Raw genomic sequence first — 17,839 nt, 5'->3', positions numbered from 1 at the left:
TATTCCCACACTTAAAGTAATGTCATTCCCCCTGACTTTGCAGGACATTGTGTGTTTTCAGCAGTCCAGGAAGGACCTCTTTCAAATATGTCTCTCTCATCCCAATTACAGGGGTCAGAACAAGATAGTGAAAGGTATGCATGAGAGGAAGGGGTATATTACAAGAGTAATCTGTCTTTAAGACCATCATCATTGTTTGTTTCAGAGTCTTCTATGTCAGCATTTTCAAAGAGGCAGAAATAGATCTGATATCTTACATCATGAGCAAAGGCCACAGCATTATTTTTATTTATTTATTTAAAGGTTTAGAAATCAGGGACAATGCACATTAATAAAACATTTGAACAAAATGTAAACATGCCAGAATTAGCCAAAAGGCTATTTTACATCTGCTGTCCCTGGACTGATGTTAAATAGTCACCCTAAAAGAATATAAAAAGATTTAGTTTCAGGCATACAAATAATACATTAAAACATTAGAAGACTAAAAATAAAAGAAAAAAAGCAATACAAAAATCCATACATACACACACAAGCTAACAAAGACTCAGCTCAAACAACAGACAGTTGCTGACAGACAAAAACAAAAACAGCATTAAGCAGCAACACCAACATCAGCAAAACTGATTACACCAGAAAAGCTAGCAGACCACAAGCAGCGGGACATAGACAATAAAAACATTATAAAAAGTCATGCACAAAAAGCAACAACAGCGCTAGACAATTAATAAACTGACAGACATGACAGATGGCATCAGAAAGCACCGGCAGACAGAGCAGCAAACATGGAGGAATTTAAGCACTAAAATGTAATGTTGACAGCTTTGACCACTAATAAACCACTTTTTTAAAGAAAATTTAAAAGCAGCATAATTTGAAAGATTTCTAACGTGAGTGTGAATGGAGTTCCACTCACAAGCAGCCTAAAAGCACTTTTTCTAAATGGGACAACACAATCTCCTCTAGCTGCACTCTGTGTAGATGTTGATGCCATTTTTATAAACTGTCTCAATACAGGATCCATGTATGATTTTGTACATAAGACATGAGTATGAATATTTAATCAGGTTTTCCCAGTGTAACAACTTGTATTTCAATAAAATATGGCAATGATGATAGTTGTTGGATTTCCTGTCCAGCACTTTTAGAGGTGTTTTATATAGGGAAAGTAGAGGTTTAAGAGCAGTGTTGCTGGCATGAAACCAGGTTGTCAGACAATATGTTATGTGGGAGAAGATCATTGAGTGCATGTACATTAGTGCAGCCTTAGTTGACATGCAACTGCGGACATGTCTAAAATTTGCCAAATTGAATTGAATGCACTTGAAACCTTTTTAATATGTTCTTTAAAAGTGATATTGTTATCTATGAGCACACCAAGGTATTTAAAATCTGAAACAACACGTAGCCGCTCCCCTTCTTCAACCACATCAGGCTCTGCACAGTGAGTTTTAGTTTTACTAAAAAACATACACACTGTTTTAGAGACATTCAGCTGAAGGCTTAGCTCTCTGTCTCTCAGTAAGTATTTAATATAAATCATTTTAACTCAACATGTGAGGATGCAGAACGAAGCAGTTATTAAATACACAGAATAGGATACTGTAGCTGATAGTTATAATTTATCACTGTTTATACTATTATTGTCATTTTGTACATGTTTCAGGTGTCGCTGTGTGTCTGTGTTGCTTAAGAGGGCTGTCAACATTTATTTTGAAAATACCCCTTTTATTTTGACATTCTGTGTTTTGCTGCGCTGTTGCAGATAGTGAGAAGTAAACAGGAGAAGGTGAAGACGCACATGTGCTGTCATTAAAGCTAAACTGTAAAGTTAAGGACAGTTACAGAGAATTTGGATTCCCCGAACATTAACACCAATATTAGAACAACTCTGTAATAATCCAATGTCTAAAATTATTATCACATTGAGTCCTATTCTAGGAATTCCAGAAGGATTGACCTTGAAGGGAAGAAACAGAGGGGCAGTAGATCCGTGGCTGGACATCACTGTCATCCCCAGAAAAGTAAAATGGGAAACAGGTAAATTTAGTAGCATTACCAAAACATTCACAGAAGACGACACTAAGAATGTAAAGTATAACCCCACACGAGAAAAGAGACTCAAACCAGGAGTCACTGCAGGCAAAATAGTTGTGTGGATCAGAACAAAAGAGGAAGGACAGTCAGAAGATTCTAGACAAGAGGATGAAGCAGGAAAGGGACACATGGGGGCTAAATTGGTAAAAGGGGAAGGTGTGTCGACTCCATTGGCAATGGTGGTGAGAATGCAACCAGATCATGACAAGCAGATTAGACTCTGCATGAAAAAATGGCATGAATGCACATCAGGAAAATTACAGTGGCCTAAGGAAAGAACCTCTGAAGCCACCTGTAGTGATGAAATAGAAGCAAGCAAACACCTGACTGATAAACTGACACAGCTGCATTTACAAGAACGAAAGTACAAACCACTGCAATGGCACCACCAAGCCCAACAGGACCCCCACCACAGCCTCAGACGCAAGCTCCACAAACACCTGAACAAATAGCATCACCTGTCTATAGACATATGAACCAACCCAAACCCAGTGTGGAAGCTCATTATGGAAAATGGAGACAAAGAGGTAGACCATTACAAAGAGACGGTTCATATCAAAGAGGGCAAGGACGCGGACCAAATCAATATGACCGTTTCCAGATCCAAAGAAGTCAGCGCAGAGGCCGACATGACACTGCAACATGTTGGGGGTGCGGAGAAAAGGGACACGTTCTAAGAAGCTGTCCCACTAATCCATGGATAGGCCCAGCCCAGGAGTGGCACTAGGGGTGCCCAGAGAAGCCTGACGTGAAGTACATGACAGCAGGGGTTTCAATGCAACCACAAGAAGAGCCAACAATATCAGTAATGATACAAAATCAAGAACATTAATTTATGGTATAGATACAGGGGCAGCCTACTCCTGCATCGGAAATGCTGGCTCAAGACTCCCCCTGTCAGGATCATCTGGTAAGACTGTAGGCTTCTCTGGGAAATCAAAAATAATTCTCCTAACTCAACCTATACCGATGTTCATTGCAGGAAAATCAATAACAGCGCCCCTGTTATATTCACAAAATACCCCCATTAACCTGTTGGGACGAGACATCTTATGCCCACTAAAAGCCAAAATCATATGCAATAGAGTAAGTATAAAACAGCATTAAATAGAAATACTCAAGTGCCTCAAAATTTTACCTAACTTTCACTTTATACCAGAAGAGAAAACAAAGGAATCTTTTGCTTCATACTAACCAGTGCCTTGTGTCCGAAAGGAAGGAACTGTCGCCTGCAGGCAGTAAACTGGCGCCTCTGCTCATATACCTCACCTTTCCTGTCCCTTGATGCTCATAAAAAAGATACCAGTAACTGCCATTGCTTTTGTTGGGTTTTTTTGTTTTGTTTTTTCATTTTCTCATCATGGGCACATTGTTTGACAGGACAAGTATGTTTCATTCTATAGATTTCCACTGGCAATCTTTGCATACTTCTGACCGAATGACTCATCATGCACACTCATGAAGTCTAGACTCCATGAGAGTTCTGGTAAGTTAACACTGTTTTTTGGTGAGTCATATCTAGAAAGGTCAAATCCAATAAAAGAGAAAACTGTCTTATCAGCTAACAGGGTTTCACAGCTTCAAAAATAGCCACTTTTCATTTCAGTCAACTTTCACATTATACATGCATATGTGCAGTGTGCTGTTCTGCCTTCTCCAGGAAACATTTTTTATGTTATGCAAGTTCTCTTATTTTGTTACACATGCACTAATATACCATCTTGTACACATGAATACATTAGCACAATTTGTAGGCAATTATTTCAATCATTTACAACAGCATTTGTTTACTTTTGTTGTTCTGTGCTTAATATTGCTTAACATTGTAATATTGTGAAATGTATAGAGTAAGTATAAAACAGCATTAAATAGAAATGCTCAAGTGCCTCAAAATTTTACCTAACTTTCACTTTATACCAGCAGAGAAAACAATGGAATATTTTGCTTCATAGTAATATACAAGGAGGCGGTTTTCCTCCGGGGGGACAGTAGAGGAGGGGGTAGGTGGGGAGTTCCACAGAAATTTTTATCTTCCCGGAAAACTGAACTGAAACCTGGTCCTGCTGCCTGCTGCATAAAAGCAGGCAGCAGGACAGCACACAAACTCAGTAGCTCTTATCCTTTGGTGTGGTGAGACTGAAGACAAACTATAAAACTACACTCGGTTATAACACACCCAGCTTAAAATGGTGAGTATAGAGTTTTGTTCAGAGAAAATATCTTCATTATTTTCTTGTGGCCAGTGATGTATAGATTTACCTTAATTTATCTTCTATTGTTGTTTTATTCTTACAGGAGTTCTTCTTTGGAGTACTTCAGACCTGTGGATCGAAGCGCTCTGCTTCATGGATCAGCTTGACTCTTCTTTACTCAGGTATGGAAATCAAATGGAACCATTACATCTCTTTTTTTTTTAAATTTAAAAAAAAATCATCCTCATTGACCCACCATCTAACATGTGTCTCTATCCTCCATCCTCAGTGCTGTGCATGTGGACTAGTGTAGAATGCTGGTCCTATTACTACTCTAACGACACCATGACTTGGTCACAAGCAAGAGACTGGTGCAGGGAGCACTACACAGACATGGTGGTCATCCAGAACCAGGAGGAGATTGGGCATCTCAACACGTGGCTGCCCAGGAAACGCTACTATTACTGGATTGGAATCCGTAAAATCAATAATGTCTGGACCTGGGTAGGCACCAACAAGGCTCTGACACCAGAAGCAACCAACTGGGCACAAGGAGAACCAAACAACGGCAAAAGAGGACAGATAGGGAGTTCTAGTGAGGACTGTGTGGAGATGTACATTAAAAGAGAAAAGGAGATGGGCAAATGGAATGATGAGAAATGTGAGAACACTAAGACCGCTCTGTGCTACACAGGTGAGCAAACATTAAGATATATATATAAGAGCTACCAATTTTAGCTGCTTTTGTTTTTGTATTCTTTCATTATCAGGAAAACTATTTTTATAGCTTAGAGAAATATCATTATTCAATGTATGCCAAATAATAATAAGTCTTCTTTTCTCAGCTGCCTGTACGAATGATTCATGCATCCACGGAGAGTGTGTAGAAACCATCAACAGCCACAAGTGTGAGTGCTTTGAAGGAATTTACGGAGAGAGGTGCGAACATGGTAAGAAAATACAATAATGGTATTCTTTTTAAAGTTTATACTAATTTAAGCCACTTACAGCCAGAGCCTCTTATCTAATTGTGTCTTGTTTTCTCTGTTGGCAGTTGTTAAATGTGACAAAAACGAGGTGACCGTCCCAAATAAAGGAAGTGTGAATTGCACTCATAAGTATGGAAACTTCTCCTATGACTCCCAGTGCAGCTATTCTTGCGAGGAAGGATACCAGCTGAGTATGTCCAGACCCCTGAAGTGCACTGCCTCCAAAACCTGGTCTGAGCAGCCTCCTACATGTAAATGTGAGTTTAGGTTTATTGCATTAATACCCACACAAAGGTGGCTGCAATTTCAAGTAATCACATTCAATGCATCTAAATGCTGTGATCACAATAAATAACCCTGGTTAATGTGTTTTTTCGTGGCTCTCTTGTCTGCAGTGGTTCAGTGTCCAAAGCTGTCCGATCTAGAAAGTGGATCCATGAATTGCTCTGATCCTCTGGGCTCCCTCAGCTACCAGTCCACCTGTGTGTTTGCCTGTGCTGAAGGCTATGCTCTTGTTGGTTCCTCATCTAACACTCTGCAATGTGAAGGGTCAGGACAGTGGAATGACTCGCTCCCGCTTTGTGTTCGTAAGTGCACATATTTCATCTTATGTACCTTGCAGGATTTTATAGTCTCCTCATACTAGCAAAATGTTGTGTTTGTCTAGTATTATGCAGGAAAAGCTGCTTTTTAAAAAGCTGCTGCTGAACTCTTGTGTATCTTTTCTGATGTGCAGCTGTCCGGTGCCCTGCTCTCCAGGACCCAGAGAATGGCCATATCAGCTGCTCAGACAACACAGATATGAGGTACACCTATGGGTTCACCTGCAGCTTCAGCTGTGTGCCTGGCTATAAACTGGTGGGACCGAGCAAACTGACCTGCACATCAGCAGCTGAGTGGAATGAGGGAATGCCTCACTGTGAAGGTGAGAGTGGACTTCAAGTGTAATTCCATTACATTCTTTATGATTAGGAAACATTTTTTTGTTTTGTGGCTTTGTGATAAGTTCACAAATATAAGTGACTATTACAAATGAGACATTTTCGCATTTTTTTCTTTGTTATTATCAGAAAAACAATTTTTATAGCTTAGAGAAATATCATTATTCAATGTATGCCAAATAACAATAAGTCTTCTTTTCTCAGCTGCCTGTACGGATGATTCATGCATCCATGGAGAGTGTGTAGAAACCATCAACAGCCACAAGTGTGAGTGCTTTGAAGGATTTTACGGAGAGAGGTGCGAACATGGTAAGAAAATACAATAATGGTATTCTTTTTAAAGTTTACACTAATTTAAGTCACTTACAGCCAGAGCCTCTTATCTAATTGTGTCTTGTTTTCTCTGTTGGCAGTTGTTAAATGTGATGAAAACGAGGTGACCGTCCCAAATAAAGGAAGTGTGAATTGCACTGATAAGTATGGAAACTTCTCCTATGACTCCCAGTGCAGCTATTCTTGCGAGGAAGGATACCAGCTGAGTATGTCGAGACCCCTGAAGTGCACTGCCTCCAAAACCTGGTCCGAGCAGCCTCCTACATGTAAATGTGAGTTTAGGTTTATTGCATTAATACCCACACAAAGGTGGCTGCAATGTCAAGTAATCACATTCAATGCATCTAAATGCTGTGATCACAATAAATAACCCTAGTTAATGTGTTTTTCATGGCTCTCTTGTCTGCAGTGGTTCAGTGTCCAAAGCTGTCCGATCTAGAAAGTGGATCCATGAATTGCTCTGATCCTCTGGGCCCCCTCAGCTACCAGTCCACCTGTGTGTTTACCTGTGCTGAAGGCTATGCGCTTGTTGGTTCCTCATCTAACACTCTGCAATGTGAAGGGTCAGGACAGTGGAATGACTCGCTCCCGCTTTGTGTTCGTAAGTGCACATATTTCATCTTATGTACATTGCAGGATTTTATAGTCTCCTCATACTAGCAAAATTTTGTGTTTGCCTAGTATTATGCAGGAAAAGCTGCTTTTTAAAAAGCTGCTGCTGACCTCTTGTGTATCTTTTCTGATGTGCAGCTGTCCGGTGCCCTGCTCTCCAGGACCCAGAGAATGGCCATATCAGCTGCTCAGACAACACAGATATGAGGTACACCTATGGGTTCACCTGCAGCTTCAGCTGTGTGCCTGGCTATAAACTGGTGGGACCGAGCAAACTGACCTGCACGTCAGCAGCTGAGTGGAATGAGGGAATGCCTCGCTGTGAAGGTGAGGGTGTATTTCAAGTGTAATTCCATTACATTCTTTATGATTAGGAAACATTTTTTTGTTTTGTGGCTTTGTGATAAGTTTACAAATATAAGTGACTATTACAAATGAGACATTTTCGCATTTTTTTCTTTGTTATTATCAGAAAAACTATTTTTATAGCTTAGAGAAATATCATTATTCAATGTATGCCAAATAACAATAAGTCTTCTTTTCTCAGCTGCCTGTACGGATGATTCATGCATCCATGGAGAGTGTGTAGAAACCATCAACAGCCACAAGTGTGAGTGCTTTGAAGGATTTTACGGAGAGAGGTGCGAACATGGTAAGAAAATACAATAATGGTATTCTTTTTAAAGTTTATACTAATTTAAGTCACTTACAGCCAGAGCCTCTTATCTAATTGTGTCTTGTTTTCTCTGTTGGCAGTTGTTAAATGTGACAAAAACGAGGTGACCGTCCCAAATAAAGGAAGTGTGAATTGCACTGATAAGTATGGAAACTTCTCCTATGACTCCCAGTGCAGCTATTCTTGCGAGGAAGGATACCAGCTGAGTATGTCGAGACCCCTGAAGTGCACTGCCTCCAAAACCTGGTCCGAGCAGCCTCCTACATGTAAATGTGAGTTTAGGTTTATTGCATTAATACCCACACAAAGGTGGCTGCAATTTCAAGTAATCACATTCAATGCATCTAAATGCTGTGATCACAATAAATAACCCTAGTTAATGTGTTTTTTCATGGCTCTCTTGTCTGCAGTGGTTCAGTGTCCAAAGCTGTCCGATCTAGAAAGTGGATCCATGAATTGCTCTGATCCTCTGGGCCCCCTCAGCTACCAGTCCACCTGTGTGTTTACCTGTGCTGAAGGCTATGCGCTTGTTGGTTCCTCATCTAACACTCTGCAATGTGAAGGGTCAGGACAGTGGAATGACTCGCTCCCGCTTTGTGTTCGTAAGTGCACATATTTCATCTTATGTACCTTGCAGGATTTTATAGTCTCCTCATACTAGCAAAATTTTGTGTTTGCCTAGTATTATGCAGGAAAAGCTGCTTTTTAAAAAGCTGCTGCTGAGCTCTTGTGTTTCTTTTCTGGTGTGCAGCTGTCCGGTGCCCTGCTCTCCAGGATCCAGAGAATGGCCATATCAGCTGCTCAGACAACACAGATATGAGGTACACCTATGGGTTCACCTGCAGCTTCAGCTGTGTGCCTGGCTATAAACTGGTGGGACCGAGCAAACTGACCTGCACATCAGCAGCTGAGTGGAATGAGGGAATGCCTCGATGTGAAGGTGAGGGTGTACTTCAAGTGTAATTCCATTACATTCTTTATGATTAGGAAAAAAAATTTTGTTTTGTGGCTTTGTGATAAGTTCACAAATATAAGTGACTATTACAAATGAGACTTATTAGCATTTTTGTCTTTGTTATTATCAGAAAAACTATTTTTATAACTTAGAGAAATATCATTATTCAATGTATGCCAAATAACAATAAGTCTTCTTTTCTCAGCTGCCTGTATGGATGATTCATGCATCCACGGAGAGTGTGTAGAAACCATCAACAGCCACAAGTGTGAGTGCTCTGAAGGATTTTACGGAGAGAGGTGCGAACATGGTAAGAAAATACAATAATGGTATTCTTTTTAAAGTTTATACTAATTTAAGTCACTTACAGCCAGAGCCTCTTATCTAATTGCGTCTTGTTTTCTCTGTTGGCAGTTGTTAAATGTGATGAAAACGAGGTGACCGTCCCAAATAAAGGAAGTGTGAATTGCACTCATAAGTATGGAAACTTCTCCTATGACTCCCAGTGCAGCTATTCTTGCGAGGAAGGATACCAGCTGAGTATGTCAAGACCCCTGAAGTGCACTGCCTCCAAAACCTGGTCCGAGCAGCCTCCTACATGTAAATGTGAGTTTAGATTTATTGCATTAATACCCACACAAAGGTGACTGCAATTTCAAGTAATCACATTCAATGCATCTAAATGCTGTGATCACAATAAATAACCCTGGTTAATGTGTTTTTTCGTGGCTCTCTTGTCTGCAGTGGTTCAGTGTCCAAAGCTGTCCGATCTAGAAAGTGGATCCATGAATTGCTCTGATCCTCTGGGCCCCCTCAGCTACCAGTCCACCTGTGTGTTTACCTGTGCTGAAGGCTATGCTCTTGTTGGTTCCTCATCTAACACTCTGCAATGTGAAGGGTCAGGGCAGTGGAATGACTCGCTCCCGCTTTGTGTTCGTAAGTGCACATATTTCATCTTATGTACCTTGCACGATTTTATAGTCTCCTCATACTAGCAAAATGTTGCATTTGTCTAGTATTATGCAGGAAAAGCTGCTTTTTAAAAAGCTGCTGCTGAGCTCTTGTGTTTCTTTTCTGGTGTGCAGCTGTCCGGTGCCCTGCTCTCCAGGATCCAGAGAATGGCCATATCAGCTGCTCAGACAACACAGATATGAGGTACACCTATGGGTTCACCTGCAGCTTCAGCTGTGTGCCTGGCTATAAACTGGTGGGACCGAGCAAACTGACCTGCACATCAGCAGCTGAGTGGAATGAGGGAATGCCTCGCTGTGAAGGTGAGGGTGTACTTCAAGTGTAATTCCATTACATTCTTTACAATTAGGAAAAAAATGTTTGTTTTGTGGCTTTGTGATAAGTTCACAAATATAAGTGACTATTACAAATGAGACTTATTAGCATTTTTGTCTTTGTTATTTTTCAGAAAAACTATTTTTATAACTTCGAGAAATATCATTATTCAATGTATGCCAAATAACAATAAGTCTTCTTTTCTCAGCTGCCTGTACGGATGATTCATGCATCCACGGAGAGTGTGTAGAAACCATCAACAGCCACAAGTGTGAGTGCTTTGAAGGATTTTACGGAGAGAGGTGCGAACATGGTAAGAAAATACAATAATGATATTCTTTTTAAAGTTTATACTAATTTAAGTCACTTACAGCCAGAGCCTCTTATCTAATTGTGTCTTGTTTTCTCTGTTGGCAGTTGTTAAATGTGATGAAAACGAGGTGACCGTCCCAAATAAAGGAAGTGTGAATTGCACTCATAAGTATGGAAACTTCTCCTATGACTCCCAGTGCAGCTATTCTTGCGAGGAAGGATACCAGCTGAGTATGTCCAGACCCCTGAAGTGCACTGCCTCCAAAACCTGGTCTGAGCAGCCTCCTACATGTAAATGTGAGTTTAGGTTTATTGCATTAATACCCACACAAAGGTGGCTGCAATTTCAAGTAATCACATTCAATGCATCTAAATGCTGTGATCACAATAAATAACCCTGGTTAATGTGTTTTTTCGTGGCTCTCTTGTCTGCAGTGGTTCAGTGTCCAAAGCTGTCCGATCTAGAAAGTGGATCCATGAATTGCTCTGATCCTGTGGGCCCCCTCAGCTACCAGTCCACCTGTGTGTTTACCTGTGCTGAAGGCTATGCTCTTGTTGGTTCCTCATCTAACACTCTGCAATGTGAAGGGTCAGGGCAGTGGAATGACTCGCTCCCGCTTTGTGTTCGTAAGTGCACATATTTCATCTTATGTACCTTGCAGGATTTTATAGTCTCCTCATACTAGCAACATTTTGTGTTTGTCTAGTATTATGCAGGAAAAGCTGCTTTTTTAAAAGCTGCTGCTGACCTCTTGTATTTCTGTTCTGGTGTGCAGCTGTCCAGTGCCCTGCTCTCCAGGATCCAGAGAATGGCCATATCAGCTGCTCAGACAACACAGATATGAGGTACACCTATGGGTTCACCTGCAGCTTCAGCTGTGTGTCTGGCTATAAACTGGTGGGACCAAGCAAACTGACCTGCACGTCAGCAGCTGAGTGGAATGAGGGAATGCCTCGCTGTGAAGGTGAGAGTGTACTTCAAGTGTAATTCCATTACATTCTTTACTGATGGTACTACTGATGGTTAACATCAAAATGTTGCTGTTTTTTCCTACAGCCATAAGATGCCCCCTGCTTGAGTCTCCTGAAAACGGTCATGTCAACTGCTCAACCAGTGAGCCAGTATATAACTCTCAGTGCTCCTTCACATGCAATCAAGATTTCTCATTGGACGGACATGAGCTGCTGACATGTGATCGTCATGGCAACTGGACAGGAGACATACCGAACTGCCAAGGTATAACAAATAAATGAACAGATATCAAATTAGATTTAAACATAATACAAGATTAAAATACAGGTTTTAGTCTCAAAAGTAAATATTCACCTTCAATGATGTTTCCACAGCTCCTGCATCTCAGACTCCTGCCATTGCCTCTGGTCTGGCAGCAGGGGGAGGGGTTCTGACAGCTCTGTCTGCGGCTTTGTGGATCCTGAAACGACTGAAACAGAAAGCAACCAAGTTTGAGTTGAACAGGTAAGATAAGCTTTCAACTCTCTTAAATCATACATTTTCAAAAATAAGTTTGTCCAATGGCAGTGCTCATCTTATTTTGTCTTTTCTTACAGCAACTCCGACATAGAGGACCCTCCACAGGTTTACAAAAACAGCATTGACAGTCTCATATAGAGCACATTCATATCCTCCAGCGGGCGACAAAGGAATTGACAAAAATCATTTAAACAAAACTGTATGTGAGTCATAGTAATTTTAACAACATCTATTATTTACATTAGAGACTTAAATGTTTAAATGGAAAAAGCCAATGTGTCAGAGTTATCAATTGTGAGATGTTTTTTCAGACCTTTGCATTTGATGGTTTGATTCAAGATTTCAAGACCAATCTATGATTTGCTTTGTAATGTTGGTATTTCCTCCCAAGGGGAGTCTTGTATTGAACACATTGTTCTACATCTTTATGAACATGCTGGAAAGGTGGCTCTGTTCATGTTATTGTAAATGTTACATAACATTGTGCACTGCCATGTCAATGTTAAACTGTGAATAATTTTGAGATATTAATACCAGTATTTATGTACTATTTATTTAATAAGTGGTTATTGCATTTGAAATGTTTAATCCTCTCTCTGTAACAAAACTTCAAACCATTATTTGCTTTTGTTGAAATTCATTGTTATGCATCTGCCTGTATCATAACTAATATTATCTGTCTGTTCAAAAATATATTACATGTATATGTATTATACAATAATAAATATCTATATATATATATATATATATATATATACTGGTATGCAGCAGTGTGTAGTTGTTGTGTCACTATGATTCACCAGTACGAGGGTTCAGCCTTCTTTTCCACACACACCACCAACCTATTCCCACACTTAAAGTAATGTCATTCCCCCTGACTTTGCAGGACATTGTGTGTTTTTTCAGCAGTCCAGGAAGGACCTCTTTCAAATATGTCTCTCTCATCCCAATTACAGGGGTCAGAACAAGATAGTGAAAGGTATGCATGAGAGGAAGGGGTATATTACAAGAGTAATCTGTCTTTAAGACCATCATCATTGTTTGTTTCAGAGTCTTCTATGTCAGCATTTTCAAAGAGGCAGAAATAGATCTGATATCTTACATCATGAGCAAAGGCCATTATTTTTATTTATTTATTTAAAGATTTAGAAATCAGGGACAATGCACATTAATAAAACATTTGAACAAAATGTAAACATGCCAGAATTAGCCAAAAGGCTATTTTACATCTGCTGTCCCTGGACTGATGTTAAATAGTCACCCTAAAAGAATATAAAAAGATTTAGTTTCAGGCATACAAATAATACATTAAAAAATTAGAAGACTAAAAGTAAAAGAAAAAAAAGCAATACAAAAATTCATACATATACACACAAGATAACGAAGACTCAAACAACAGACAGTTGCTGACAGACAAAAACAAAAACAGCATTAAGCAGCAACACCAACATCAGCAAAACTGATTACACCAGACAAGCTAGCAGACCACAAGCAAGCAGGACATAGACAATAAAAACATTATACAAAGCCATGCACAAAAAGCAACAACAGTGCTAGACAATTAATAAACTGACAGACATGACAGATGGCATCAGAAAGCACTGGCAGGCAGAGCAGCAAACGTGGAGGAATTTAAGCACTAAAATTTAATGTTGACAGCTTTGACCACTAATAAACCACTTTTTTAAAGAAAATTTAAAAGCAGCATAATTTGAAAGATTTCTAATGTGAGTTGGAATGGAGTTCCACTCACAAGCAGCCCTGATTGAAAATGCAGACTGACTAAAAGCACTTTTTCTAAATGGGACAACACAATCTCCTCTAGCTGCACTCCGTGTAGATGTTGATGCCATTTTTATAAACTGTCTCAATACAAGAGGAGCAAGTCCATGTATGATTTTGTACATAAGACAGGAGTGTGAATATTTAATCAGGTTTTCCCAGTGTAACAACTTGTATTTCAATTAAATATGGCAATGATGATAGTTGTTGGATTTCCTGTCCAGCACTTTTAGAGGTGTTTTATATAGGGAAAGTAGAGGTTTAAGAGCAGTGTTGCTGGCATGAAACCAGGTTGTCAGACAATATGTTATGTGGGAGAAGATCATTGAGTGCATGTACATTAGTGCAGCCTTAGTTGACATACAACTGTGGACATGTCTAAAATTTGCCAAATTGAATTGAATGCACTTGGAAACCTTTTTAATATGTTCTTTAAAAGTGAGATTATTATCTATGAGCACACCAAGGTATTTAAAATCTGAAACAACACGTAGCCGCTCCCCTTCTACAACCACATCAGGCTCTGCGCAGTGAGTTTTAGTTTTACTAAAAAACATACACACTGTTTTAGAGACATTCAGCTGAAGGCTGAAGGCTTAGCTCTCTGTCTCTCAGTACGTACTCAATATAAATCATTTTAACTCAACATGTGAGGATGCAGAACAAAGCAGTTATTAAATACACAGAATAGGATACTGTAGCTGATAGTTATAATTTATCACTGTTTATACTATTATTGTCATTTTGTCAGTGGTGGACAGTAACGAAGTAAATTTACTTGAGTACTGTACTTGAGTACTTTACTTAAGTACAGTTTTTGAGTATCTGTACTTTACTTGAGTATTATTTTTGGGGGATACTTTTACTTTCACTCCACTACATTCGAAGGACAAATATTGTACTTTTTACTCCACTACATTTCTATTGATGCTTTCGTTACACGCTACTTTTGAGCTCACGTCAGCTGATAAATAAACTAAATATAAATAAATAAATTCTGCTGATTTGCGTATGGTTTGTCTTAGTCATGTTGCCGTACCTGTACTATGTCATGCCATACGAAGAAATGGAGGAAGAAACTCCCACCGAGCAGCCGTGGCCTTATCTCAAACCCATGTTTGACAGTTTTGTCACAAAAACTGATTCGTTTCAGTTTAAATGCTTGTTGTGCTTACCGCAAACAATTTATATCACGGCCTACAAAAACTTGTCTTCCAACCTGAAAAAGTATGTCGTGGTAAAGTAGCTACTAACGTTAGCTAGCTTAATGTTTGTTAAATTGCAGATGAACATTTTAAACATAAGTGTATGTGCTTTAGTATCATAGTTGGCATTTATAAACGGTTTAAACATATGGCAACTGTTGCAGTCCAGTTGAATGATTAAGTTGACTTTCTGTTCATGTTTTTTATACAATTCATATCAAAGAGTCCAAGGTAGGGGTTAGGTGTGTTGAAATGTAACTACTGTACAATATGAAGAAATGTAATTTGTTGATGAATGCAGCTGAGTCTGTGTTCTGAGACTTCTTGACTTTGTGTTTATTTTTGAGCTATAAACATGTCTAGCAGAATCGCATCAGTGTATTGTATAATGACAATAAAGCTACTTTCCTGTATTTCCTGAGATATTTTTTAAATACTTTTACTTAAGTATTTTTTTAAGCAAATACTTTAATACTTTTACTTAAGTAATATTTTGACTAAGCTACTTTTACTTGTATTGGAGTAATCTTTGACAAGGAGTATCTGTACTTTTACTCAAGTTGTGTACTCTGTCCACCTTTGCATTTTGTACATGTTTCAGGTGTCTTTGTGTGTCTGTGTTGCTTAATTTCTTTAGCTTCAGGATGTAACCGTGACCCTGACTGTACTTTATTTATTTTTTATCATGCATGACTCAAAAACCTGTCCTCGAGCCCACCTTTACCAGAAACATGGTACTTCCTAGGAAATCTGTTCAAGCTAATCTATCAACACCTGCATTCACTTTGTACAGTAAACATCCAGGTATTCTATGATTATGTTGTGCTGAATGGCATGACATAAATATAAAAGCCTGACACTGGTCCACGCTTGCAGCAAACTAACATGCACTTGCTGTGCCACAGTAGTGTAATGTTTTATGTTTTATATGATTAGAAAAACAAGGATTATAGATAAGTAGGCAGGTTCTTATTCATTTACTTTTAATAGTGGCATTTATATGCATTAGTATTTTGGCCTCTGATTATTTTTCTTTTGACAGACAACAGGTGTTTGTAGATCAATCACTAAAAATGAAGTGGACACTAATCTTCCTCCTTGGTGAGTACTGGTATTAACAATATAGCAAAATGTATACTTGCTGAGCTTTGATCCTTTGACAAGATGATCTGTCACATCTGATGATTATCACATTATGGGTAATCCTGAACTTTTGTTTCTTTCATATTTTCTTTTATGTGATACTAGTAGGTGGCCCCTTGGCAGAGACTACCTTAGGATGGACATACCATTACTCAAACAGCACGAAGAATTGGGCTGATGCCAGAAAGTGGTGCCGGGAAACTTACACAGACATGGTGGTCATCCAAAACCAGATAGAGAACGACTATGTTGTCTCCCTGCTGCCAAATCAAACTGGAAGTCCATATTATTGGATTGGAATCACGAAAAACCACATCAATGAAACTTGGACCTGGATTGGGAATAACAGCACTTGGACTGGTAATGAGTCATGGGCAAAAAATGAGCCCAACAACAACCACAATTCAGAGTTTTGTGTGGAGATATACGTCAATACAAATGAAAATAGAGGGAAATGGAATGATGAGAAATGCTCCAATTCGAAACGCCCAGTATGTTACAAAGGTATTTAAAGCTGATTGTTTTTTTAAGGATTGTTTCAAAACTGGGACAGATTGTTTTACTGCCCCTTTTCTTGACAGCCCAATGCAATGCAACTATATGTGGCAGAGGAAGATGCCAGGAGACCATAGAAAACATTACCTGCCTCTGTGATCCTGGGTTTGAGGGTGACAGGTGCCAAACAGGTAAGGAGAGAGGTCTTTGGAAATAATTCACCAACCACTACAGTGCGTAATGTTTATTTAAATAATAGATTCACATTTTTTCAAGCCTATTTAAAAACAATGCTTACAAGTCCATATAGTTTTGAGTACAGGTTTTTGGTTGTTGTAATTGTTAATCCCATTTATACTGATTGGGATTACACCATCTAATTACAATGAAAAAAATAAGCGAACACGCGCTGCATTTATAGTCACACAACACACACGCGCGCAGTCACTCTCCAGTGCGCGGTCTTGCTCGCTCACTCCAGATTCCGGGAGATCGGATCTCATTTGCGGGAAACATTTTTTTGTTTTGTGGCTTTGTGATAAGTTCACAAATAAGTGACTATTACAAATGAGACATTTTCGCATTTTTTTCTTTGCAGTTGTTAAATGTGACAAAAACGAGGTGACCGTCCCAAATAAAGGAAGTGTGAATTGCACTCATAAGTATGGAAACTTCTCCTATGACTCCCAGTGCAGCTATTCTTGCGAGGAAGGATACCAGCTGAGTATGTCAAGACCCCTGAAGTGCACTGCCTCCAAAACCTGGTCCGAGCAGCCTCCTACATGTAAATGTGAGTTTAGGTTTATTGCATTAATACCCACACAAAGGTGGCTGCAATTTCAAGTAATCACATTCAATGCATCTAAATGCTGTGATCACAATAAATAACCCTGGTTAATGTGTTTTTTCGTGGCTCTCTTGTCTGCAGTGGTTCAGTGTCCAAAGCTGTCCGATCTAGAAAGTGGATCCATGAATTGATCTGATCCACTGGGCCCCCTCAGTTACCAGTCCACCTGTGTGTTTACCTGTGCTGAAGGCTATGCTCTTGTTGGTTCCTCAATGTAAAAAAAAAAAGCGAACACGCGCTGCATTTATAGTCACACAACACACACGCGCGCAATCACTCTTGCTCTTGCTCGCTCACTCCAGATTCCGGGAGATCGGATCTCATTTGCGGGCGCCAGGGAGCCGCTATCAATATGCGGGAGACTTCCGGAACTTCCGGAAAAGTTGGGATGTTTGCATTAACATATATCACTGCAAATGTGTGTGGGAATGTCCAGTTGTGCAAGTGTTAGATTTGTGAGAATCGTATAAACTATGCGCAA

The 17,839-nt window shown here is 39.5% G+C and overlaps 2 protein-coding genes across 2 annotated transcripts; both read left to right on the top strand.

The window, feature by feature from the left end:
* Positions 1 to 4,235: 4,235 nt before the first annotated feature.
* Positions 4,236 to 12,599, top strand: LOC128362217 (P-selectin-like). Its single transcript, XM_053322960.1, is given in 24 exon segments — positions 4,236 to 4,286; positions 4,393 to 4,471; positions 4,579 to 4,983; positions 5,135 to 5,239; positions 5,344 to 5,535; positions 5,674 to 5,865; positions 6,015 to 6,203; positions 6,424 to 6,528; positions 6,633 to 6,824; positions 6,962 to 7,153; positions 7,303 to 7,491; positions 7,712 to 7,816; positions 7,921 to 8,112; positions 8,251 to 8,442; positions 8,592 to 8,661; positions 8,987 to 9,105; positions 9,210 to 9,401; positions 9,540 to 9,731; positions 9,881 to 10,069; positions 10,291 to 10,395; positions 11,171 to 11,359; positions 11,362 to 11,631; positions 11,742 to 11,871; positions 11,964 to 12,599. Coding segments are annotated over 24 exon segments (3,849 nt in total). The 5' UTR covers positions 4,236 to 4,283; the 3' UTR covers positions 12,025 to 12,599.
* Positions 12,600 to 14,695: 2,096 nt separating this feature from the next.
* Positions 14,696 to 17,489, top strand: LOC128362216 (L-selectin-like). The gene is made up of 5 exons (XM_053322958.1): positions 14,696 to 14,792; positions 16,125 to 16,520; positions 16,598 to 16,702; positions 17,110 to 17,295; positions 17,440 to 17,489. Exons 1-5 carry the CDS (start codon positions 14,696 to 14,698, stop codon positions 17,487 to 17,489), a joined length of 834 nt encoding a protein of 277 aa, XP_053178933.1.
* Positions 17,490 to 17,839: the final 350 nt, after the last annotated feature.

Source organism: Scomber japonicus, chromosome 7 (genome assembly GCF_027409825.1).
Source record: "Scomber japonicus isolate fScoJap1 chromosome 7, fScoJap1.pri, whole genome shotgun sequence".
In the NCBI taxonomy this organism is placed as follows: domain Eukaryota; kingdom Metazoa; phylum Chordata; class Actinopteri; order Scombriformes; family Scombridae; genus Scomber; species Scomber japonicus.
This window is presented reverse-complemented; position numbering and strand designations above follow the sequence as displayed.